The sequence below is a fragment of the Suillus fuscotomentosus genome (assembly GCF_016647785.1).
Source record: "Suillus fuscotomentosus strain FC203 chromosome Unknown F5891scaffold_16, whole genome shotgun sequence".
NCBI lineage: Eukaryota > Fungi > Basidiomycota > Agaricomycetes > Boletales > Suillaceae > Suillus > Suillus fuscotomentosus.
The window spans coordinates 768120-792424 of record NW_024539528.1 but is presented as its reverse complement, the minus strand read 5'-3'; the positions used below and the strand labels follow the sequence as shown (position 1 = coordinate 792424).

General features: G+C 46.9%; 9 protein-coding genes across 9 annotated transcripts; 5 read left to right on the top strand and 4 right to left on the bottom strand.

Annotated features, from left to right (window-relative positions):
* Window positions 1-754: 754 nt before the first annotated feature.
* F5891DRAFT_978627 (uncharacterized protein) lies at window positions 755-3604 on the bottom strand (the record flags this gene model as incomplete). Its single annotated transcript, XM_041376802.1, has 11 exons — window positions 755-788; window positions 831-1004; window positions 1291-1355; window positions 1626-1739; window positions 1835-1909; window positions 1974-1986; window positions 2125-2234; window positions 2299-2442; window positions 2658-2933; window positions 3168-3443; window positions 3512-3604. 11 exons carry the CDS (start codon window positions 3602-3604, stop codon window positions 755-757), a joined length of 1374 nt encoding a protein of 457 aa, XP_041228323.1.
* Window positions 3605-5691: 2087 nt separating this feature from the next.
* Window positions 5692-6021, top strand: F5891DRAFT_929827 (uncharacterized protein; the record flags this gene model as incomplete). The annotated part of the gene is made up of 1 exon (XM_041373932.1): window positions 5692-6021. A coding segment is annotated over one exon (330 nt), but the record flags the coding sequence as incomplete, so codon positions are not given.
* A 4391-nt stretch (window positions 6022-10412) lies between these two features.
* Window positions 10413-11815, bottom strand: F5891DRAFT_1023282 (kinase-like domain-containing protein). The gene is made up of 6 exons (XM_041361276.1): window positions 11624-11815; window positions 11330-11572; window positions 11093-11275; window positions 11002-11032; window positions 10913-10950; window positions 10413-10863 (listed from the first exon to the last, which is right to left on the bottom strand). The coding sequence occupies exons 2-6, from the start codon at window positions 11513-11515 to the stop codon at window positions 10618-10620; spliced, it is 684 nt and encodes a 227-aa protein (XP_041228321.1). The 5' UTR covers window positions 11516-11572; window positions 11624-11815; the 3' UTR covers window positions 10413-10617.
* Window positions 11816-12664: 849 nt separating this feature from the next.
* On the bottom strand, window positions 12665-14276 carry F5891DRAFT_1023278 (uncharacterized protein). Its single transcript, XM_041361275.1, has 6 exons — window positions 14193-14276; window positions 14023-14142; window positions 13951-13964; window positions 13490-13899; window positions 12995-13436; window positions 12665-12914 (listed from the first exon to the last, which is right to left on the bottom strand). Exons 1-6 carry the CDS (start codon window positions 14230-14232, stop codon window positions 12801-12803), a joined length of 1140 nt encoding a protein of 379 aa, XP_041228320.1. The 5' UTR covers window positions 14233-14276; the 3' UTR covers window positions 12665-12800.
* F5891DRAFT_1023263 (uncharacterized protein) lies at window positions 14277-15544 on the top strand. The gene is made up of 6 exons (XM_041361274.1): window positions 14277-14830; window positions 14880-15026; window positions 15077-15103; window positions 15152-15214; window positions 15264-15323; window positions 15379-15544. The coding sequence occupies exons 1-6, from the start codon at window positions 14608-14610 to the stop codon at window positions 15522-15524; spliced, it is 666 nt and encodes a 221-aa protein (XP_041228319.1). The 5' UTR covers window positions 14277-14607; the 3' UTR covers window positions 15525-15544.
* Window positions 15545-17667: 2123 nt separating this feature from the next.
* Window positions 17668-18926, top strand: F5891DRAFT_1023236 (uncharacterized protein). Its single transcript, XM_041361273.1, has 8 exons — window positions 17668-17882; window positions 17980-18137; window positions 18193-18252; window positions 18303-18330; window positions 18383-18440; window positions 18490-18626; window positions 18653-18709; window positions 18764-18926. The coding sequence occupies exons 1-8, from the start codon at window positions 17841-17843 to the stop codon at window positions 18818-18820; spliced, it is 597 nt and encodes a 198-aa protein (XP_041228318.1). The 5' UTR covers window positions 17668-17840; the 3' UTR covers window positions 18821-18926.
* A 192-nt stretch (window positions 18927-19118) lies between these two features.
* Window positions 19119-20409, bottom strand: F5891DRAFT_1186383 (uncharacterized protein; the record flags this gene model as incomplete). The annotated part of the gene is made up of 6 exons (XM_041366688.1): window positions 19119-19337; window positions 19391-19572; window positions 19633-19758; window positions 19952-20114; window positions 20165-20283; window positions 20337-20409. The coding sequence occupies 6 exons, from the start codon at window positions 20407-20409 to the stop codon at window positions 19119-19121; spliced, it is 882 nt and encodes a 293-aa protein (XP_041228317.1).
* A 768-nt stretch (window positions 20410-21177) lies between these two features.
* Window positions 21178-22315, top strand: F5891DRAFT_1186382 (Alpha/Beta hydrolase protein; the record flags this gene model as incomplete). The annotated part of the gene is made up of 8 exons (XM_041366687.1): window positions 21178-21406; window positions 21459-21614; window positions 21670-21696; window positions 21745-21804; window positions 21858-21911; window positions 21967-21990; window positions 22046-22189; window positions 22248-22315. 8 exons carry the CDS (start codon window positions 21178-21180, stop codon window positions 22313-22315), a joined length of 762 nt encoding a protein of 253 aa, XP_041228316.1.
* A 74-nt stretch (window positions 22316-22389) lies between these two features.
* F5891DRAFT_150792 (Alpha/Beta hydrolase protein) lies at window positions 22390-23869 on the top strand. Its single transcript, XM_041370686.1, has 8 exons — window positions 22390-22877; window positions 22938-23084; window positions 23134-23163; window positions 23214-23273; window positions 23323-23376; window positions 23447-23470; window positions 23538-23681; window positions 23748-23869. The coding sequence occupies exons 1-8, from the start codon at window positions 22661-22663 to the stop codon at window positions 23807-23809; spliced, it is 738 nt and encodes a 245-aa protein (XP_041228315.1). The 5' UTR covers window positions 22390-22660; the 3' UTR covers window positions 23810-23869.
* Window positions 23870-24305: the final 436 nt, after the last annotated feature.

Genomic DNA, 24305 nt, shown 5'->3' with positions numbered 1-24305 from the left:
AACCTTTTGAGTGTTAGGCCGGTCAGAACGCGTTCAATTACATAAACTTTGTGTAGCGCGTCGCGTCACGCTTATTCATACAGTGGTCACAACGCTTGGTGAGCGATACTGAATCCGTAATCCCTATGAAAAGAACTCAATTTGCGTTTTGCAGCTCTTCTTTCCACTTCGTGACAGTGCTTACTATAGCACTAGGTTAATGGTGCGAGAATCCAACGGTAGGTGGCTATTTCGTGAAGTCCAGCCAAAATTTGTTAAGGATGGAGAATTCAGATCATGTGAAAACGTGCTACCGACGACGTCGAGCACAGCATTCAAGCCCTAACACGTTCTTATTTATTCCTGCCCACTAACTGACCGAACTCGCAAGCAGATTTCCCATCCTCCTAGCGGCACCGCCCGCTTGGGTCTGTGTATATGGTGTCCTCGACTGTGAATACACTCTGCTTATTTGAAGGTGAGGTGTCTTAAATATTCCGCTAAGTCCAACTTCCACTCAAACACACGCTAGATAAGAGCAGCAACGCCATCAACCTAAAGTTGCCTTCACATTCGACCTTCGGAGCGATGAAACCAGGTCCCGTAGCAAGGTGGTATTGCCTGTTGGCTTGCTTATCCGACGCTGATGATGTTCTGACCGTGCGCCGCTCTCAGGTCGTGCGTTTCTCGTCTGTTGGCTCACTTACTCGACCCTGATGATGCGCTTGTCACGTTGCACTCCCAGTCAGTGGGTGTTCTCGTTCACTGGGTCCGCTTAATACCCAACCCTGATGGCGCACTTGTTGCGTCTGGTCATCAGGGTATGTGTTCTGGTTTTATGGTGTGCGTACCTGACGCTGATGATGCCATAGCCTTGTCCTGATTTCAGAGAGCGCCGTGTTCTATTCTTTTGGCTCGATGCTGAATGATGCTCTGGATGTGTCGCGCTCTCAGTCGGCGCACGATCTTGTTTTCTTGTCTTTTGGTTCGCTTGCCTAATGCTGACGGCTCGTGACAGCGTCTCGCTGTCGAACAACCATAGAGAGCATGATTTCAATGCTGATGGTGCTTTGGTGACGACCCGTGTTTATACGATGTGTGATGTCGTCTGTTGAAACGTTGACTGTTTCTTTGGACCTTGACAACGTCAGAATGATTTTCTCTGCGACGGCCCAACTCAACCAAGTCACGTTTCGCCATCGCACCGTATGTGATGTTATCTTCCCAGGTGAACAGCTAACTTAACCATTTCTCATTCTCCCGTCAGATGGATCGTGTGTGCATATCACGCATGTGTTATGTGGCACGCACTTCCTGTGTTCTAGAAAGTTGAAATGGGAGCCGTACATCGCGGTGAAGAGAGGCAGGAGTAACGACTGAAAGCGTCCGAAAGCGGCGCAGATGCATAGGAGACCTTATAGTCATACGATAGCTTGATATTCAGATGCTAATACGACACGATTACGACAGTATTCAGACAGAAATCAGACATGCGGACGCACTACAAACCGGATAAAATTCAGTTATCGGAATCAGACTCTGCTGCAGGAGCCAGCGTTCCTACGTCGGATTAGAACCAGAAATGGATACTTCCCAGTACTCTGTCACCTCGGGATTTGCATGATTTTCCACCTCCGATAACATACTGGTGATGTCGTGTTATTGCACCTCTCGTTTCCGCAGCATGTGAAGTTCGAGTGATAGCTTTCGAGTGAGATGTAGGGGCGGCGAGGACTTTGTTCCGGGAGGGGCATAAAACACTATAGAGTACGACAATTGAAGTGTTAGTTTTCACAAAGGCTGTAGAAAAGGGTAGAGGCTTACCTTACCCTCGCCGTAGCGCAAGCCCACCCACATCGATGATCATGCCATAAGTCGGGAACAGGATGTCCGGGCAGCGAGGTCTTAGGTGCGGGAGGTTTGTAGTACCCTGTCGAGTAGGGTTATAAAATGGTTCGTTCAGAAAGTTCGTTGAAAAAGAGTTGTAGGCTTACCTTTCCCTCCTCCCTAAAACCCACTTAGGCCATAAGTCAACACCAGGAGGTGCGGGTGGCGAGATTTTGGCTGCGAGAGGTTCGACTAACTCTGTAGAGTAGGTTTATAGAAGCGTTAGTTCAGAAAGTTGGCAGATGAAAAGTTACAGACCAATGTTTCACTCCATAACGCTTAAGCCCCCTCAGAACAATGTTCGGGTCATAAGTCGAGAATGGGAGGTGCGGGCGGCGCGATTTTTGGTGCGGGAGGATGGTAACATGCTATAGAGTAGGATAACAGAAAGGTTAGTCAAGAGGGTTGAACGAAAAAAAGTTACACCCTCACCTTTCCCTCCTCGTCACTCAAGGGCGCCCAGATCGATGTTCGGGCCATAAATCGAGAACGGGAGGGCCGGGCGGCGATATTTTTGGTGCAGGAGGATTGCAGAACGTTGCAGAGTAGAGTGATAGAGCCTGGGCTAGTACAACCCTAACATTAGAAGTAAGTTATATGCATATCTGTCCCTAAACCTAATCACTAACCTAACTAAACTAAGGGACTCAGATCGATGTTCGGGCCATAAGTCGAGAACGAGAGGTGCGGGCGGCGAGATTTTTGGTGCGGGAGGATTGTAGAACCCTATAGAGCAGGACGCAAGAAGCGTTAGTGCAGTTAGTTGCCTAAAAATAAGGTTACAGACTTACCCTTTCCTCCTCGTCCCTATGCCCAACTAACCCTGATGTTCGGGCCATAAGTCGAGAACGGGAGGTCCGGGCAGCGAGATTTTTGGTGCGGGAGGATGGCAAAATGCTATAGAGTAGGATACCAGAAGGGTTAGTCAAGAGGTTTGAACGAAAAAAAGTTACACCCTCATCTACCCTCCCTCTCACTAAAAGGGCGCCCAGATCGATGTTCGGGCCATAAGTCGAGAACGAAAGGGTCGGGCAGCGAGATTTTTGGTGCGGGAGGATGGTAGAATGCTGTAGAGTAGGACACCAGAAGGGTTAGTCAAGAGAGTTGAATGAAAAAAAGTTACACCCTCACCTTTCCCTCCTCGTCACTCAAGGGTGTCCAGATCGATGTTCGGGCCATAAGTCGAGAACGGGAGGGCCGGGCAACGAGATGTTTGGTGCGGGAGGATGGTAGAATGCTATAGAGTAGGATACCAGAAGGGTTAGTCAAGAGAGTTGAACGAAAAAAAGTTACACCCTCACCTTTCCCTCCTCGTCACTCAAGGGTGTCCAGATCGATGTTCGGGCCATAAGTCGAGAACGAAAGGGCCGGGCAGCGAGATTTTTGGTGCGGGAGGATGGTAGAATGCTGTAGAGTAGGATACCAGAAGGGTTAGTCAAGAGAGTTGGACGAAAAAAAGTTACACCCTCATCTACCCTCCCTCTCACTAAAAGGGCACCCAGATCGATGTTCGGGCCATAAGTCGAGAACGAAAGGGCCGGGCAGCGAAATTTTTGGTGCGGGAGGATGGTAGAATGCTGTAGAGTAGGACACCAGAAGGGTTAGTCAAGAGAGTTGAATGAAAAAAAGTTACACCCTCACCTACCCTCCCCCTCACTAAAAGGGCGCCCAGATCGATGTTGGGGCCATAAATCGAGAACGGAAGGGCCGGGCAGCGAGATTTTTGGTGTAGGATCATCACAGGGTGCAGGGTAAGCACCCTGCAAGGTACCGGGGTAGCCAGAGGTCGTGGTAAGAGTAGAGGAGGCACACGAAAAGTGTAAAGCACATGGGAACCACGAGTTTTTGTTGAGGGCAAAAGTCAACACTAACACAATTATTTTAAACCGAATTTTGGTGCGGGTGATGCAGAATTTCGAGGGCTACAAGATGGGTTAGTTAGATAGATACAAGTTGTGGAAGAAATGACTTGAAAAAAAAAAGTTGCTGGTGCGGCGCTTCTAATAGTTGCGCCTTCCTCATATGGTTAGGGAACTGGGCAAAGAAAATAAAAATCTAGGTAACTCCAAGTTTGAGAAGGAGAACTTTCATATGAGTAGTATGTAGGTCACACCCCAGTCACATCATGTGATGTTGACTGAAAGTGCTTGAGGCCTACCTTACATGATACTACTGACTGTATCTATGAGTATATAATGGATATGCATGTTGTTGAAGCCTGCACACAGTGGGAGTCCTGGACTCCCACATCTTGAACTCAGTGATTTGAGGCCTGCACACAGTGGGAGTCCTGGACTCCCACATCATATACTCAGGTTGTTTGAGGCCTGCACACGGTGGGAGTCCTGGACTCCCACATCTGATACACATGTTGTTGCAGCCTATACACAGTGGGAGTCCTGGACTCCCACATCATATACTCAGGTTGTTTGAGGCCTGCACACGGTGGGAGTTCTGGACTCCCACATTTGATACTCAGGTTGTTTGAGGCCTGCACACAGTGGGAGTCCTGGACTCCCACATTTGATACTCAGGTGATTTGAGGCCTGCACATGGTGGGAGTCCTGGACTCCCACATCTGAGTCTCAAGTGGTATGAGGCCTGCACACGGTGGGAGTCCTGGACTCCCATATCTTGTACATACCGGAGTAATAATCAAAAACTAGGAAAAATTGATCCTAGGTGGATCCTAGGGGGGCTCATAACCTGACCTGTTTTGCACATTTTTTGGATGTTGGAAAATGCCCAACTTAGACCCCCTCTGATTTGCACATTTTTGAAGAATTGGAAAATGCCCAATGCCCAGCTCAGGCCTGACCTGTTTTGCACATTTTTGAGATGTTGGGAAATGCCCAACATAGGCCTGACCTGTTTTGCACATTTTTTGGATGTTGGGAAATGCCCAACTTAGGTCTGACCTGTTTTGCACATTTTTGGGCTGGGAAATGCCCAACTTAGGCCTGACCTGTTTTGCACATTTTTGAGATGTTGGGAAATGCCCAACTTAGGCCTGACCTGTTTTGCACATTTTTGAGATGTTGGGAAATGCCCAACTTAGGCCTGACCTGTTTTGCACATTTTTGAGATGTTGGGAAATGCCCAACTTAGGCCTGACCTGTTTTGCACATTTTTTGGATGTTGGGAAATGCCCAACTTAGGTCTGACCTGTTTTGCACATTTTTGGGCTGGGAAATGCCCAACTTAGGCCTGACCTGTTTTGCACATTTTTTGAATGTTGGAAAATGCCCAACTTAGACCCCCTCTGTTTTGCACATTTTTGAAGAATTGGAAAATGCCCAGCTTAGGCCTGCTCTGTTTTGCACATTTTTGAGATGTTGGAAAATGCCCAACTTAGGCCTGACCTGTTTTGCACATTTTTGAAATGTTGAGAAATGCCCATTTCTGTGTCCTCTGACTAGCTGTAACCTAGCTGTAACCAATACATAGTTACAAATTTATCATTAGAATTATCGATGGGCACACATCTTCTCAATGTGTTATCGATGTCGTTCCTCTACACGCCTCCCTCTTTCTATACCTTCATTGGATTCATGGATTTTACCCAGCTCGACTACATGCTCGAGCGTATGGCATCGCGCTACAAGGTGGACGCGCAGGAGGTGCTGGACAAATGGTTGGAGAAGCGAGAGGTCCGTGATCCTGAGGGATGGAGGCTCCTCGAAGGTATACCTTGCATCGTTGGAGGGTTGACGGCGCTTCTCGGTAAGTGTCACAGTCAGATCATAGTGTAGAACAGCTAAATATGTTACAGGGACCCTCGAAGGACGAGGGGGAAACTTCCCGTGGAAGACCCTACCTACCGTTCTAGCCCGTCGTGGCTGTATCCTCGAAAACTACCCAGAAGACGTCCTTATGCCCGGCGAGAGGCGTTCAACCCTTGCAAAGAGCAAGGGTATCCACGACCTCACTATCCATGAGCGCTTCAAACTTGCGAATGCCCTCAAGAATGACGCCCTCACCGTTAAATCGGTTGCAACAGACGCTCGCAAAAGTCTTATGACCTCACGTGTCCCCGTCATTGTTGGAGAAGCGCCCATAGCAAATTCTCTTCACACTCGTGGGCGACGAGGGTTTGCCAATGGACGGATTGATCGGTTTGGCCTGACCCGTCTGGCCAACGCTTCCTCTTCAAAATCTGGCGCCACATCATCTAATCGGCGCAGACTCCGTGTGTTCGTAGAAGTCCCACTTGCGCCATCCTCCTGGAGGTTGAAGGCGATTCAGCAACGTTCACCGGTCATTGAACCCGATCATAGCGACCTTGTCCCAGAGATCACCACTATTAAGGACGGCACTATTCATGATGAAGACGCAGTCAGCAATGCCACTACCGAGGACGAAGGAGAAATAGATGAGCTTTTCAGTTCGCAGCTGCAGGAACAAACATGATCTGTGAGCCTCTCGAGCCTCCCTCTGATGTTCACAAATTAATGTGACCCTCAGGAGCGCCTACTCGACCCTCGCAAACCTCCATTACATCCTCACGAGCCTCCCGTCACGGCATGTACTAATCATTGATATGGCACAGCATTGAGAGGGATAACGAGTGTATTTTCTTCTTCATGGTTTGGATCTCTTATCGTGTCCGTTTCACGTCCATGTCTTCTTTGAGTTGTTAATGTCTCTGTCCCTTTCACACCAAATATATTGTCTGTCGCACCATCATGATAGTATTGAGATTCACTGTATTCGAAACATGTGTGATAAAACATATAAACTAACTATTTTAAACAGCGAGGGTGCCGCATGGCCTCGCGTGGTTTATACCTACCCTCGCGAACCTCTGGGAGTACGGAGGCAGTACACTAAGGAAAGGGCATGGACCTCTTGCGGCAATTACAGGGAGCCTCTATGGAGAGGCATACCTCACAGGTGGGTTTGCTGCAACATAGAAACCCCACCTGATAGATCGTGAGACGGGCGCTTAAGTGCTGCCAAGGGTGGTACTTCTCACCACTTCTCACTTACTTCTCATGTACTTCTCACTACTTCTCACTTACTTCTCACCACTTCTCACTTACTTCTCATGTACTTCTCATCACTTCTCACTTACTTCTCATGTACTTCTCACCACTTCTCACTTACTTCTCATGTACTTCTCATCACTTCTCACTTACTTCTCATGTACTTCTCACCACTTCTCACTTACTTCTCATGTACTTCTCATCACTTCTCACTTACTTCTCATGTACTTCTCATCACTTCTCACTTACTTCTCATGTACTTCTCATCACTTCTCACTACTTCTCACTTACTTCTCACTTTACTTCTCACTTCTCATTTTGGATTTCTCACTTCTCACTTTTGACTTCTCACTTCTCGTATTACATAATCCATTTCTCATATTTCACATCTCATTTTTCATATTTCACTTCTCACTTCTCATATTTCTCACTTCTCACTTCTCATTATACCCCCCTCCCCCCTATGGGGGATTATACTATTAGGCCTTCCATTTTCGTTTTTCGGGGCCTAGGGGTTAACATAACCATATATTTAACTGAACCTATTTACAAGAATCCTATATAATAGTACCCAAAGCCACCATAGGATCTATAGACGAGTGCCTATTATATAGCTCTCTAAAGCTGCTATAGTAGGGGTGAATTCTCTAAAGTTGTTAAAGTTGCTGAAATTTCTGAAGTTGCATAGCTCTCAAAGTCCAAAAAATGCGAAAATTTCAAATTATATTTCAAGGAACTACTACAACACATAAACTACTAAGAGGGAAGAAGAGAAGAAGAGAAAAAGACTTACCAAATACCCAAAAGAGCGAAAATTATTGAGTGGCAGGAGGAGGAGGAGGGAAGGAAGGAGCTAGGAGGAGAGGGTCAGAGAGGGAAGGAAAAGAAGAAAAAAAAGACTTACCAAATACCCAAAAATGCGAAAATTATGGAGTAGAAAGGAGAATGAGGAGGAGAGAAAGGAAGGAAAAGGTGGGAAAAGACTTGCACTTTTGCTTATATAAGCTGTGCCAAACAAAGCCACATCACAAGACTTGGTGAATTTTCGCATTTTTGCTTACTTGACCCGTGGGAACATTTTCCGATGAAAATCAAGGTTATAGCCCTTGTCAAGGGAAGTCTATCCATGGTCTTATGACAACAATAGGTCAAGATCCTAGTGAGGTATGAGGAAAATACTCGAAAGTGAACAGTTCAAGAAAGCACCTCGACCGTGGGAACATTTTCCGATGAAAATCAAAGTCGTAGCCCTTGTCAAGGAAAGTCTATCCATGGTCTTATTGATATTGATAGGTCAAGATCCTAGTGAGTCATAAAAATGCCATGACCGGCAAGAGAAAAAAAAAAAAAAGACAGGGGACGACTGAAGGCCCCGTATGGACAAATAGATTGACATAACCTAAAGGTAGTTGCAAAAACATGGTTAGAATGTTGAAACGAAACATGAGCACACGTTGAGAGATTTGAGCATTGCAATTCTCATGTCATTGAATTTCGCGCCAACATCCCATAAGTATTTGACATTCATTCCAAATTCTGTAAATACGTAGGCAGTGTGAAAGAAAAACATTGATGCGAGATAACAAGGGGAACCCGATCGACAGCAAAGTATTTAATCCTAGATCAATATTCAATATTTTAACACTGAAAATACACGAGCGACATGAACAATGCAAGATAACAGGACAGCATGGCATTGGGTACATAAAATCGACAGTTTCAGGCCTGGGACTAAGATGACCCTGTAGCTTCGATTAGGCATTCCTTTGTGCGTAGGTCAGGTGCCGAATACACGAAAATCATCGAAAACACACCTCTGCAAGTTTCTGCCCTTCGGATAACATAAGGGCGCAGGACCGTAAGCCCTATCTTATTGGTATCATGGGCACGCCCCTGTAAGCGTCGCCTCATCTAACTAGGAAAAACCTAAGACATGAACAAGTCGTCATGCCCGACTGAAGTGCGTTTCCGCTTGGGCAGAAGGGAAGGAAGGGATGAGCCATCAGTCAGGCGCTTCTTACATGAGCGCTGGCGAGTGCCTGGCCTAATATCAGGCCCTCGCCGTGTAGGTGCTGCATCATATTGGCATTCATTCGAGCGGCGCACACAATTATGACAAGCTGGTCTTGCAGAGTCACACCGAATTTTTCTCGCACGACTTAGCAACCATGTGAATGAGCAGCCTGAATAACAATAAGAATGAACATACCATTGCCGACAAGCTATCATAATTTTCCTGCAAGGCAGATCCTGAGATGTAGGTGCTGCCAGCTGTGGTTGCGAGCACAAGTCCTCGGAATATCTTTGTCCTGAAGGGCCTTGGTAAGACAAATTCAGATCGACAACACTACCATGAGCTGGAGGGGGCGGAAGGCAGGTATTAGGGTAGGCGTACTTCTCCCACTCCTCTGATTCTGCCTTCGGTAGTATTGTTGGGCAGGTTCTAACATGCGATTGATCACTGGAATCACTAGGACTGTCCTCGCGTTGGCGGTGACGATCCGATTGAGATGTGTGCAATGGTGGACTACTGATCATTTCAGCAGGAGTAGGCGTTCGCTGGTGAGGCCTGGGGAGCACAGGAGGCCAGCTACGATCAACTTCAATGTTTACATGTCTGCAGGTGCATTAAGCGCTAGGTTGCAAATAACCCTAAATTACGCACCTCAGCGGCTCCATGATCTGCATAACAGAGGATGCACGGTAAGGAGAGCTAATGAGAGAAGGGTGTCTTCAGCAGAAGAGACACGGAGAATTAAAAAAATGACACACTGTTCACTTGATGACGAGCTTCTTCGTATTTTGGGCGGTAAATTTGAGGTGGGGAGGCTGAGGTCAGATAGTGCCGGGGAGCTGCAAAAGCGACTGCATTTTAACACCCTATTTCATACTTTTTGTGAATGAACACGCACGGCATGCGAGAAGAATTGCGCAAGCTAGAGATAGAGCTTGACGATGACGACCGCATGAAATTTTGACCGATGTAGAGGGGCTGTGGATAGCGTATCTGGGATTCGAGCTCATCCCGTTCCCAAGCGTACGTCGGTGTCGGTGCATTGAAAGCTGATAAGGAGACGGGTGGCTGTTGCCGACTGTCGTGGTAGGTCTCCATGCACCTTTTGAAAGCGATTAGTACTTCGCTAAATGGTACTGAACTTCCATACCTAAGCTCCACATCCTGTCCCGGTGAGTGATCCACCTTTGCGTATCGAGAAGGTGAAGGACAAATATCTCGCTCATACGTTCTTCCGCGAGAGAGAGGTGGCGGGGCGTATGGGCTGCTCCTTCCAAGGAAAATGGGGAAAATGAATAACCGAATGGGAAGATGAATTACCGGGAAGATGGAGGCAGTACATACCTCCTTCGCTCGGATTGTCCCTGAGAAGTTGACGGATGGCCATGCAGGTTCAGTTGTTTGCTGAGGCTATCACTATAAAGTATGACGATGGGTGAAGGCACATCATGGAAAAGACCCACTCTTCGATTTCAAGTCCAGTTATACATATGGCTAGCGGGTTTCAGTGAGGCGGACTAATGGGTGAATCCAAAACTAATAAATACATTCAAACACTTCAATAGCCCTTGGGCGATCCTTCGGATTCCAAGACCAGCATCTTTGAATCAAGTCCCAATGATTGTCTAGGATATTGTCGGGACGCGCAGGATTGGCTTTGTTCGACAGCTCAACGTAAATATGATGCGGTTGCTTCTTTTGCCATGGCCTCTCCCCGGAGATCACCTGAGAGGAGAAAGCTTAGGTTGAAGTTCAAGAAAGATAATGAGATCGCACAAAAAACATGATACCACCGAAAGAATAGATGTCACTCGTGAAAGTCGGTCGTTCAGGGTCGAGATCGGGATCGATTCCAATGACTTCGGGCGCACGCCATCGAGGATCCAAGCTGCGGCTCGCGGTCGTTATGGACAACTGCAACTCTGCATCTCCTACGACTGTTGCAAGACCAAAATCTATCAGGCGCGGATTTCCTGAACAATCTATAAGCACATTTGCCTGAACTTAAGAATGAGTCAAATATCCGCACAGAGACAACCATACATACGGGATGAAGGTCTCCGTGAACGACGTTCTCCGAGTGCACTTAGGTAATCATCAAGAACAAAAATAATGACTTGATAGGAATCGACGAACGATACTGGAGGCCATCGGCAACGCCCTTGGCCTAGTTGCATAGCGTCAGTGAACACTTTTTTATCATGGTTGGTATGAGCAGGGGACTCGCCAATTCAACTGTAGCGGAAGCTGTAAGTGTCGTAGCTTCCTTAAGGTAGACATATAATGTCCCAGATGGCATCCATTTGGAAACGAGAGCCAGAAATGGGGATTCGATCAAGGCGGTGCCAAGTAGCGGCACAATAGTTCTGTGTTTCAGTCTGAACCACACCAGGAGTTCCCGACGCATTGCCTACATATACCATGGAATTCGGAAGGATGCTCACAATTCAGTTAGGTAACTGACCTTTTTATTTTTCTCTATAGCTCTCCCAAGATCAACCTTGAACACCTTCACCGCGACCTGATGGATACCAGATTGACGACCGATAAGCTTGGGCAAATTGGTGACTTGGTCAGACAGACCTCTGTTGTGCCTTCGCTGGTCTCGATAGTACACCGATGAACTACGCCGAAGGATCCAGACACACATAAAGATGCGAGCTTCAACTTCTCAGAAATCTGAGATGTGAGATCGGCAGGCATATTGCTGTAAAACGATGAAGAGATGGTCAAAGGCACATTATGGGAGAAGACTCACTCTTCGGGCGCGAGTTTTGACATGGGTTGGGTACTTTTACAGGTGAGGTCAGGAGTTAGCGAGTACCACAGCAGACTATACAATTTCGCGATGTAATCTTTTCAAGCTCATGCGGCGAGGCACTGGGGTTCATCAGAAAGCCTGCAAACAGCCACGTTTTGCAGAACATTCTCTAAGAAGGTTTCGTAACAGGTAGTACAACCGCAGTTCGGCTACGGCCCACTCCGATTTGGCGTTGTCCTCTATCTCAGGGCTCAGATCTCAGACAGCAGTTTTCGGAGGCAAAAGGTAGGCTTCCAGGCCGGCCGGGTTCCTATGTTATGAGAAACCAGCCTGAAAGGCCCATGATAATATCATACCTCGTTGCCCTCCCGCCAGGCTGCTCGCGTGCTTCACCTCCAAGATGCCTGGATACCTAATACTATCATACCTCACGCTCGCACTGCCCTAACTTCTTCGGGTCGATATCAACCCTTAAGTATCATACGGTCAGCACCAGCAACTTTCCAGATCGTGGCATCAGTCTATCACTCAAATTTTCCATAGCCTGATATGCTTAGCATAAACACCATCGAATTCCGACATGCTTATTCTTTTCCTTGATCAAATCTTTCAGGTTAGGATGGTTATGATATAGAACCCAATTTCTTCCACGGAATGCATCAAGTGCGTACAATAATGGATCCTTCGTTTTTCTCTCACATCGTTCATTAGAGTGTTATCAAATTTCCCAGCCACGACCTCAGCGCCCTGGACGTTTTAAAAGACTCAGGCTCACTATCAGCTCCTTCACTTCCACCTGCACCACCTACCACCACACCACCGGCTGCCACTCTTACCTGAGACAGGGCTTAGAGTGCTGCCATATTGGCCCCCAACCGTACTTCAGACCGCTCAAGTCTCCAATGGAGACTTAGAAACGAGCATCTTTCCCGATACCCTCACGCGGGGGAGAGGCTTTCTGTGCAATCTGCCGTAAGATACAGATATTTCTCTGTGATTGCCACCGACTGCGTCCTTCAGTATCCTTTGAATAGAATATATCTCCTCCATTCTTACAATACGCCACATAGTATAGATTGCTGGATTCATTACGCCGTACACAATACAATTAACTCGAACGTAACATGGAAAGGAGAAACTTACCCATCCCCGACATCTAAGGCTCGTCCTCAAATCACAATCCTCCTCCGTTTAGTATATACTCAATCGCCGAATGCACGTTTCCGCCAGTTGCAAGGAGTGCCCTGACATTCTGCGATGCATTCGTGAATCCCATATCTTGTAGTTGCTATTTCCCAAATATAAATCCAAGAAGCACGAGCAAAAACCACATTAGATCACTAGCCACACACAACACACAAGACGCACCTGCAACTGCACCTGGAAGCGTTCTTCGGGTGGCCGCGAATCTGCGGGTGCAGCAGGAGGCGCACCGAAGCCACCGAATCCGCCTTGAGCACCGCCACCTCCAAAGGCTGTTTGCATTTGTGCGAGAGCCGCGGGGTTGAACATGCCGAACGGGTTGGCGCCTGCGCCTGCATCAGTCCCCGCGCCTGCTGGTGGGACAGGAGGGAAAAATGCTGCGAATGGATTTGGGGCTGGTTGGCCGCCTGTAGGGGAAGTGGAGGGGTTGGAGGAGGGGGATGATACAGGTGCTGTAGATGGAGTACCTGGTGCCGGGAACGCGGCACCGCCACCTGCGCCGGGGAGGCCGAATGCTCCACCAAATGGACTGGCGCCTGTACCCCCACCTGCACCTTGGAATGCTGCTGCCATCTGTAGCATTGAGCGGAGAGATTCAGGATTTGATCTAACTCAGATCAGCGTGCATTTCTAGGAGTAGTGGTAGACAAAACGACGTACATCATCTCCCTGAACCTCTCGCTCTGGAAGACTTCGCGGACTTGAGGGGCAATAGCAGCGAGCTGAGGGTTGCTCGCAATAATTTGGTCGAGAACAGCGGGATTACTCATGACGCCGCTCATCTGCTGGAGGAATTGGGGATTCTGCATCATTGATTGCATCATGTTAGGATCGTTCGGGTTCAGACCCATTTCTGCAAATGGGTTGAAACTATTGAGGGCACCGTAGCCGAGGTGAGAGTTGAGCTGCGTCAATGGGTCGTGGGGATTCTGGCCGGCTTGCATTGTGGGGAGGGGCGGGACTGGGACAGAGGAGGTTTGAGAGCCGGATATGTTTGAGCGAGCGACGCCCTTGACCATGTGGATGGTGTGAGATGTTTGGATTTTATATGTTGAAAGAACATCTTCATCCTGTGCAAGAAATGATCAGTGATCATGAGAGGCATATGCAATAAACTATACCTTCAATACTCGGCCTTGTAGATACAATATTACTTGAATAAAGGAAACCTCGGCAAATGCATTAACACGCACCAGAGTATATAAGCCTCTGCCGATCAGCCTCTACATCAGACTTCTCCGCGATAGCACGTTTGAGGTCAAGCACAGTCTTGTCAGTACTGATTGTGATTTGCAGCTTGAGCTCGCTCGGTCCTAGTTCTGGTCAATATGTTTTGCAATCATATATTGTGAATTAATCGCACCCTTGACATTTATCTGAATTTCCTGTGGCGTTGAGCTCATGATGGAGGAGGATAAGCGTTGTGTAGGTGCACTGGCACAAGTAACATCATCAAATCTGCTTACTACAGCGCGGGAAGACTCCAGAACCCTCCCGTTCGTTCGACTTCGGTGACTCGTTCTCATTTCTAAATTCTGATTCGCCCTAGCCAAGCTGGATCTTCTGCTTTGAAGAAATCGCTCATTATTTCTCGTACGTATCCATAAAATCTATGTATGCTGATTTTATTTTCAAGTCTTCTTTATTACAAGACAACGCCGGTGGGCGACGCAGGGGCACGTAAGTCGCTACCTTCCGTGGTTACCAGTTGTACGGACGTACAAATGGTTTACATGCATTGTCTCGACATCTTTCTATTTTCTCATCCCTGACACAGAATGACCCCTCAGCTCAGTCAGCACTGTTTCACCGCTGTCTCCTCTCCCACTCTGGTACTCCAGTGGGCCGTCGGCTATCAGGAGAAGATCATTAATATACAGACGTATGCATTTGAGCTCACAAACGCATCCAAGTCCAACGGCGCCATCCTCTACTTTTCGGATTTCTTCGATCCTTTGTTCATCAACAACCAGCTCATCATGGACTATTATGCTCATCATGGTGTGCTTCCGTGCAGCAAGTGTAATCATCATATAATTTCGGTTCACAGTGCTCGACTTTGACCACTTCTTTGGCGAACCTATCCATGATTGCATGGATAGACCAGGCTTCGACAGGCCGGCGTGGATAGAAAGGGCATTTAGTAACGCTAACACCCATACCTGCCCATGGGCTGACGCTGTCGTGAAGAAATACGGTATGGCAACCTCTTTTCAATCTCACTATATACCTTTCAACTCCCTGTAGGCTCAGGCATCAAATACCGTGCTGTTGGTACGCCTGTTCGTTATTGTCTTGGCGTCGTTCCATAGCTTTTTTTAGGCCTTTGCTTTGGCGGACCGCAGGTGTTCAAGCTTGCCAAGGAAGGTAGCTTAATTATCTGTGGTACGCGTGTTCTATCGTCATGCCAATATATATGCGTAATATCATATAGATGCAATCGCTCACCCTGCTACTCTCTCCGATGATCTGATGGAGATCAGCGAATGTGGCTGTCCGACCCTTCTCTTTTTTCCAAGATCTGTTTATTGACCAGTCCGATCGACTAGTCCCAATGCTCTTTTCCTGCGCTGAAACTAATCACACGTTCCCCAAAGAGACACGTCGGAAGGTTGAAAACAGGCTTGCCGAGCACAAGAAGACATACCACTTCCATATTTTCAGTGGCGAGTCATGGATTTGTGACCAGATGTGATCAGAACGTGGGCAATGCGTGTCAGTGGTGTTTTTTTCAACCTTTCCATTCTGGTTCTTGTTCTGACGCACAATTTTCTCCTTTCGCCTCTACTCTTGTCCACAGTCTCTTATTGACATGATCCACCAGGACAGGTCAAGGAAGAGTGTCAGCGTGGCGTGGTCGCATGATTCAAGCGTTTCATAACTCAAATGATCAACGAATCCCAGGACGACGAGCGTGGCATACTACGGTGCGGTATGACGATACTCATATAGGTATTTTGTCCTTCAACCTCGCTTCTCACCTCCAGTTGTTCAAGCTCTTTGCAATTTGAACATATAATCCACCGTGGCACTTTGAGTTAACGACTCGGATTCTGTCCTGGCTTGCCGAATCCCCTTGTACTCGTGGACCAGACACAAAAAACGAAGCGTGGGCCTGCAAATTCAGCAAGCTTATTCACTCTCAAGCTAGTCGACTCCACGAGCATGCGTTCTTCCACGTCAATACGTGTGGGCATGTGCCTTCAGGTTGTCAGTCCATTAAAGTGGGACTGAACTTCTGAAGAACTCAAAAACGAGCTGGGATTCCAAAAGTTCTAGTTAGGAGAGTTGGGATTACTGCAACTGTACCTACAAATCTGCAACGTAGGCGGGCATATTGTTCATTCCGACTCGATGAGCAGCCTGGCAGGTGGAACTTAGCTTGACCACGTAACGGAGAAAATAATTGCAGAAGAAAACGTTAAAAGCACAATGCAACAACAATACAAGAAGCGTGTGAATTCTTGAAATGGTTGTTCTGCATTCTCGTAAATCACGCACCTTTCAAATTCATCAAGCTGGCCATATTCCACATTGTCACGCGTCCCTGTATGCATATTTCCCCAAGTCTTGGCACCCCTAGGTGGCACCAGCTGGCACCGGTAAAGGTAACGTATATACCCTGGTTAAACATAGCAAATTCGGTTGTCATAATGAATTGGTGCCCCACCATTTGCGAATGCAATGTTGGGCCACCTGATTTACTGCATAATGGTAGGTACACATACATGCATGGACGTCAGTATTTGATACCATCTGATCTCCAATTTTTCGGTATTATGAAGTTTTGTATTTGCAGGCGATCAGACCGGAGTCACCGATCATCATCCGCGGGCAGAGTCAGAAGCTCAAAGCAACAGATGTGATGATTACGATACGTTCCTGGTGAGTCCGAGTCGAACGACTCGGATCCAGTGTTCCACTCCGTGGGCTCTCATCGCCGTATGTGAAAGGTTTGTTCCAATCTCCATGGGAGCAGTCTCTAGAAGCTTTTATCCATCACACGACAGACGAGTGGCTGTACTAGTATAGTATACAGTACGGATAAAATGATTGTCATCACATTCAGAATCGGTTCTGTCTTTCTCCATGCAGGACCTCCAACTCCTACAGCCTTCTATCGGGAACACGTTTGGAGCACTTTTTATTGGGGCCACGCTTGCAGCATTGTCAGTAAAATATTTCTTACTATGCAGTCAAGACTAAATGTTGATTATGGTCGTAACATATCTCACGGGACAGCCTCTGGGGTATAAGCAATATTCAAACGTTTCTCTACTTTCAGACGCATAGAGGCACAGGAATAACATTCTTTAAAGTGGTTGTACGTCTTTGTTATCTTGTCTGTTCTTGTCCTGACATTATATCAGGTTATTTTACTTTGGTAGATATCCTTTCGAGTTACAATGGTCGAACACGCCGAGAAGATTATAAACGTTCACTAGGATACTTGATGCTCTGCACCTGGTCTTCATTGTCCATTGCATCCATTATTACTTAGTGACGAATCACGCAAGAATGAGTGCGCTCACAAACATTGTATGGAGTTTTAAAGTGAGTTTTCGAATTTCCTTCTCCTCTGTGCACATGTACTGATAGGCTCGTACAGCTTCAGGTCATATGTTATGTGAGTTGTATTTCCTAGGCTCTGTGAGTCGCCTCAGATGCATACCCCACAGGCTCTCATCACCAAGAGTGTACAAGCGTGAGTCCTGATTTGCATAGGGTTGTACACAATATTCGTAATACTTATTTGTCCAGTCTGTATGTCCACCGCCTATGGATAGGTATTTATCCTCCGGTCAACCATTCTGTTATGACTAATGCGGTAAACCTAGTCAGCAAGGGCCGATCGAGAGCTCTCCCTATAATGATGGTGGGTTTATAATCAATGTTCATGTACTATAGTAATTCATTCTGCATATGATCACAATCACTCCTAGTGCATAATTGTGGCCCTCGCTTTAGGTGAGGATGTCATCTGCAAAACTCTCTTCGTGCAATCTTGAACATGAAGATCCTTTTAGGTGTTGACATTGGTGAGGGTTTTAGCGTACTAGTCATGGTGCTGCTGCCATCAACTCATCTCCACTTTGACCCAGTCCTTGTTTGGGTATTGTGAGTGAACCATCTGCTCGATTTCTCGCGAGGTGCTAACCGTGATTAGGTATCAGTGTCATCAGTTCTCAGACTTGATTAGAGTAGAGTGGGCGGCATATGCGGCGTTGAGCACGGCTACTGTTGTTGATATCCTTATTGCATCATCGATGTGGTATCTCCTCGCTACCTCCCGCACTGGGTTCTCTAGGTAACGAACGACCCGTTGACTGTCAAAATCTGGTATATTGATGTTGAGTATTAAGGACGGATTCCTTTATCAACAAGCTTATAGCTTACACCGTTAATACTGGCTGTATCACGAGGTATTCCGTCCATCCAGACGATACTATACCTTGATTGATGTTTTGTGCAGTATAGGTTCAGTGGCAACTATAGTCACAGTAAGGTCTAAATAATCTTATTATCCATCTCGTCTCTGAGGGTCGTATGCAGTGCGCAGCGATGCCAAACAACTTTATCTTTCTTGGCGTTGTATTCTTAGTAGCTAAATGTATGACCAAGCATTCTCTGAGGACGGTGCTGACTACTACCATTTCAAGTATACGTCGGCTCGTTTCTCGCACTCCTGAATGCGCAATACTACTTGCAGGGCAACGCGAACAATAACGATTCCGTCAACACGCACCGTACACGCCAATTCCTCTACCGACCGGAGCCACACATTAGGGTGCCACAAGTGGAGGAACTCCAGGCCTCCGGGAGGACATATGTAAATATGACGATGAAACAGATGTCATTCGTCCTGTACAGATTGACATGGTTTGTGGTTAATTTATCGAATTTCAAGGAAGAGGACTAAATGACACCCTTTAGCCACAGCCTACACCGATTGCCATCACAGTTGAGATAAGTTCTTTCTCGTCAGCTTAATAGGTTGTCATACATACATATCGTACGCCTGTCTCTTATAGACTTTTGAGGCCACGGATTATAATATCGATTACTACCTCTCTGTGCATTCTGATGTACTGCATGGTTAACCCAGGGTTAGGCTCTCAAAATACCTTCAACATCGAGGTTCAGAGCCGAACACAACCGGATCCGCCAGATAAGCTCAGAACTCCAAGGTATGGCTCCCTATAATCTAGTGAGGTATTTAGTGGCCGCCCCAGCCGGTTGAATGGACAGATGGCTATGTATCCAGATATATACTAAGCTAGATAGATTATTATGCTAATGTATGCGCTTTTGAGTGATCAGCCAAGAAGGATGTAGTATCATTTTGCCTGTATATGTCGTGCAAAGACTGCATAGGATGTTGCTGCGAGTTTCTGTGTTCTAATTCACTTCCCCCTCCAAGAACAGTTGAGATGTAATCTCGATTGTGTCGACTACTCGTCATGCGAATGAACACCATGTAGAAGGCAATCGAGATGATCGGGACGTTCTAGTTGATCTCAGGTTAGTGATATCGATAACAAATGTTAACAGCCGAATTACCAAGTCTGGCATAACATACAGTCCGTTGTTCGAGAGGATGAAACATATGATCGAGGAGCAGAGCGCTGCAGAGTACAAAATAGCAGCATCTAGGAACACGCGCAATAAAGGCATCTTCCTCTTTGTAGCGCGGATTCCGGAGACCTTGCGTTCGCTCTTCCAGATGCGATAGGCTAACAGTCCTAACATCAGGGTGATGAGACCCAACATCGCGCATCGCGCATACGCAGAAGTGTGCTTACCTGAACTAAACAAATTTGTTGCAAGTGTCAAGGTCATGAACGTCGCAACTAAATGTCCAGTCTTGTTGGTGAAGACATTGTTACTTGACGCTTGCGATAAGTCATAGAGCGTAACAACACCGAACGCTTCCAGGCGACATCAGGGCACATCACTTCGCAAGTATGATTGCAACAAACCTGCAATTCCACACCACATCATGCAAGGTATAATGATAATCCATACAGATTGCCACACAATGTAACATCGATAAATCTTTTGACCGAGGAGGAAATCTATAAGCCTTGGGTTTCAAGCTTGCAGATTAAAATTTGAACCTACCACCACACCGTCGCCAAGCAAGGTTTGTAAGTACAAGTATCGCATCCTTGACTACAAACGTTTCTTCGGAAATGTCTGCAAAAAACGCCGCTGGGCCACCTGGAAACGTGTCACGATGCTTCACTAGTCCACCTTCAATACGAATGATGCCTGCGACCACGTGCTTGGGAAGCTTCAGCGAATGTCACTGGATGCAAACGGTGAGACACTAACCACGGTACTCAGTAAGAACAGTAGGGTGGCAACTGCAACAGCTGGCCAATTGACGTCGTGTGTGTGACGTTTGTAGATGATTATCCAGATAGTACCTAGAAACATAAGGACTGAAAAGCCTAAAGAACGCTAGCTTGGTGGATGAGACGGGAAAACTCATTCCAATACACACCGTATAAAATGCCTTCTAGCACTGATGACATGATGACAGCGGTATCCAGCGGGATACCTGGTGAAGCAGCCATGACGCAAATACCAATGCCTAGGGATGCACGACACTGTGGACACTGGTTAGATGTTATATCCAAGTATTCGGCTCAAGCTTGAGACTCAGGGATCACTTAATTGCGACGCACCTTAGTACTGCAGGCTCATCCTCGGCATTCTGAAAAAATAGAAGCTACTTGAAACACCAAGCGACACAAGCGCCGTCAGTAAATTACACATTTCTTGGCCTATTTCACTGGTTGTCGCCGGGTAAATTCCCCAAAAGGATTGGTCGTAAGAACGGTGACACTAACTTGCCGTCAACTTCAAGTTCAACGTTATCACAAGGGAATCATACTAAGTTGAAAAAGTAGGTGCCTCGTAGCTTGACTAGCCTTATTTTATCGTATTCGTCGGTGAAATAGCTCACAACGCAAGTAGTGTACTGAGCTTAGCGGCAAGTAGAGATACTTTGTCGAGAAATTTACGCTTCACCTCTGCAAGAAGTCACGTGACATCGCGCGGAATTCAGGGGTGGGTGAACGTGAGTTGGTCGAGTTTGTGCCTGCGGCTCAGCGGCCCTAAACGAAATTTCAAGTGCTGTAAAGTGCCGTCTTGGCAGGATAACCAGTACTAGCAAAAACGCCCACAATCAAAACATAGTATCAGCCTTTGCATGAGACGCCGACACTGGGTGCGTGGAGAGTTACCGAGAATCGCGGCGTGGGACACAAGCTCGAAAGGAAACCACATGATTTACCCACTTGACACCTAAGGCCTAAGGCCTCATCTCCTTGCCAAGAGCCATGTCGTCCACACTCGCAGGCCCATTGACAGATCATTGTTTCACTTCAGTCGCACACAGTGGCACACCAAAGGGTGAAAGCATTACCATCGCTGGCGTACCGACATACCTATCTGCTCCGCAAGCTTCCGCTGCGTCCGCAGTAGAAACTGTCATCCTATACTTCTCAGATGTCTTTGGGCCATTCTATATCAATGCTCAACTGGTTCAAGATTACTACGCTTCCCAGGGTATGTTTCTGTATACATAGTTTCTTGGTGTGCGTATTGATTGGGGAGGCAGGTTTCACCGTGGTCGGAATAGACTACTTTTTTGGTGATCCTGTTCATCTGCATCTCAACAAGCCCGGGTTTGATCGCTCAACATGGAGAACAAAGTCTGTCGAACAAGCGAGGGCTAGCGTCCCAAAGTGGGTGGATGGTGTCAAGGAAATGTTTGGTGCGATCCTTCCCAGCATACCTAGCATACCGAAATAATAAGCAGCGATATAAAGGAACGAATGTGAAATACTGTGCTGTCGGTAAGTAGGCCGGCTCTTATAAGATTGCTACTTTCATTCTGGATCAAGGTTTCTGTTTCGGCGCGCCCTATGTCTTTCAGGTTGCAGCTACTGATATGCTATCGTGTGGTATGTGACGTGTCGTTCTATCTTTGGTGTCTGTATGCGAAATCATCTACTAGCCGCTGTGGCCCATCCTACGAGCTTGACCGAGGAGCTTCTGAGAGCCAGCAAAGGTAGGTTCCATGTTATACTTCTTCAATGGCAGCATTGACCAAGCTATGCAATTAGTGCCCTTGTTGTTCTCTTGCGCAGGTATAGACATGTCTTCAGGTCCTCCGAAGCGTGCTTCACTCATACCACCCCATAGAAACGGACTCTGCATTCCCAGCGACGTTCCGACGACAAGTTGAAGACATCCTTGTGGAGAGGAAGGCAACATACTATATTCAGATATTCAGCGGTGTATCGCACGGCTTTGGAACAAGGGGAGATCCAGAAGTCGAGACCGAAAGTCAGTGTTTGTCGCCTTTTTCAGTGATATGAATTTTCAATACTCTTGCTTCTGATAGGGTGGGCGAAGGAAGAGTGCCAACGTGCGATGGTAGGATGGTTCAAACGCTTTACGAGTAGCAAGTGATATATGCTGTTATTTTGAAATCACATACTGTTTCAGTAAATCGTACTCATATTGTGGCCTTACGCTGGATTGATTCAAATGAGTTTTCAGTGACAGACCTTGTTTGTTTTCCGTGAACTCTCGAAGGTTGGGCTAGCTATAATTATTTCTCATGAAGTCATTTTCTGAAATACATTCACATCGAACATACGGACATCCGAGATCCCGAGTTGTCCGCATGGCTCTGGAGGTCGGGTGATCATAAAGGTCATCATGTGTTGTTCATAACCCAAACTTGCTCTTCTACTCCGAAGATATAAAGGTCGCACGAAGACCAGGTGTTCATCTCTACGCGGAATATCGATAATGTCCCCCACACTTGCCTCTGCCCCTGGTAGTTGCTGCTTCTCCGGTGTAAAACACATAGGCACGCCCGTTGGCCGCGTTGAGGACCTCGGTGGAATCCCAACATACATCTCCGATCCTCCTGCTGCGACACAGAAAGTGATACTCTTCCTAGCAGACGTTTGGAGTCCGCTTTTCGTTAACAATAAGTTAGTCCAAGATTATTTTGCGTCCTGTGGTGCGTCCCGTTGTCAACGTTGTACATTGTGAACCGATCACGAGATTTGAATGGAACAAGGCTATATCGTACTTGGACCTGATTATTTCTTTGGCGACTCCGCGCCGAACCACGATGGTCCAGATCGCCAGACGTGGATCGACAATTCCCGCAAACCTGCTATCGATGCATTCCCCGCTTGGCTAGATGCTGTGAAAGGAAAATACGGTATGTTGGTATGTTTCCGGTCGCTTCTGAGTCACTCAAATGTGTACAGGGAGGGAGAATACCAAATACTGTGCTGTTGGTACGTCAATACAAGAATCGCGCCAAAAGACGCTAAATTCCTGTAATCAGGGTACTGCTTCGGAGCCTCGTTCGTCATGGACTTGTGTTCTGATGGATCTGTAGTCGCTGGTAAGTAATTCGACAGTTTTCAAGGAGGATGCCCACGCGAGAACTGCAGGAGCACTGGCTCACCCCGCATTCCTCGATGAAGATCACTTTGAGAAACTTGACAGTACGCTTCTTATACTTGATATATATCATCCAGCTCCCTTAACAAAATTCAAATCATTGCATCAACACAGGACCTCTCCTTCTTTCCTGCGCAGGTAAAAGTTTCTTACAGATGTTCACATTCGCCGTTAAGCTGATTCCCAATACTATTTTCTCATGTAGAGGAAGACCACACATTCCCACTGGCCTCGCGTCGACGTGCGGAAGACATCATGGTCGCTCGCAAATCCACGTATCATTTCCAGGTGTTTTCAGGCGTCAAACATGGGTTTGCTGTACGGTGTGATCCTGCTATTGACACGCAACGTGAGTGGCCTGGTTTCATTTCTTACACATTGAAATTAGCAAGGCACTGAATGAATGCTGATGCAGGCTGGGCGAAGGAGGAGAGCGCTAGGGGAATCGTGAGTTGGTTTGATAGGTTTACAGTCTAGGTCGGTTACGATGTGTACGTTTGTTGGGAGAAGCAGGATTTGTGAATTTTCATGTCGTGGGTAACATTGAAATCAAGTGCAGCTCTAATCGATATCAGATAGCGTCTTGTGGTCATTCGGCAAAAAATTGGAGAATCCGTGGAATTACATAAGGTGGAGTCACTATAACCAAAGCAAAACCCGTGTCGCCGGTCATGGTCTCGGCCATTGATATTGACTCTATAGATCCATATATTTGCGGAAATTGCTTTGTTTCGTTTTGTCCGCCTCCTGGGAGCTGAAAAGATGATGAGCAACCTTCTGGTTGTTTGTGTATGATCGCAGCAGAAAATCTATACCCCCGGATCAGCATCACCCATCATGTTTCAAGAACACCACTAACAGCGCCCCAAACCCTATATCAATACGTACTTGCTTCGAGGGAAGCAGCGATAAGACGTTATTCGTTTGATAGCTGTTGATGCAACTGATAGGATCTTGTCACGTTCTGTTAGAA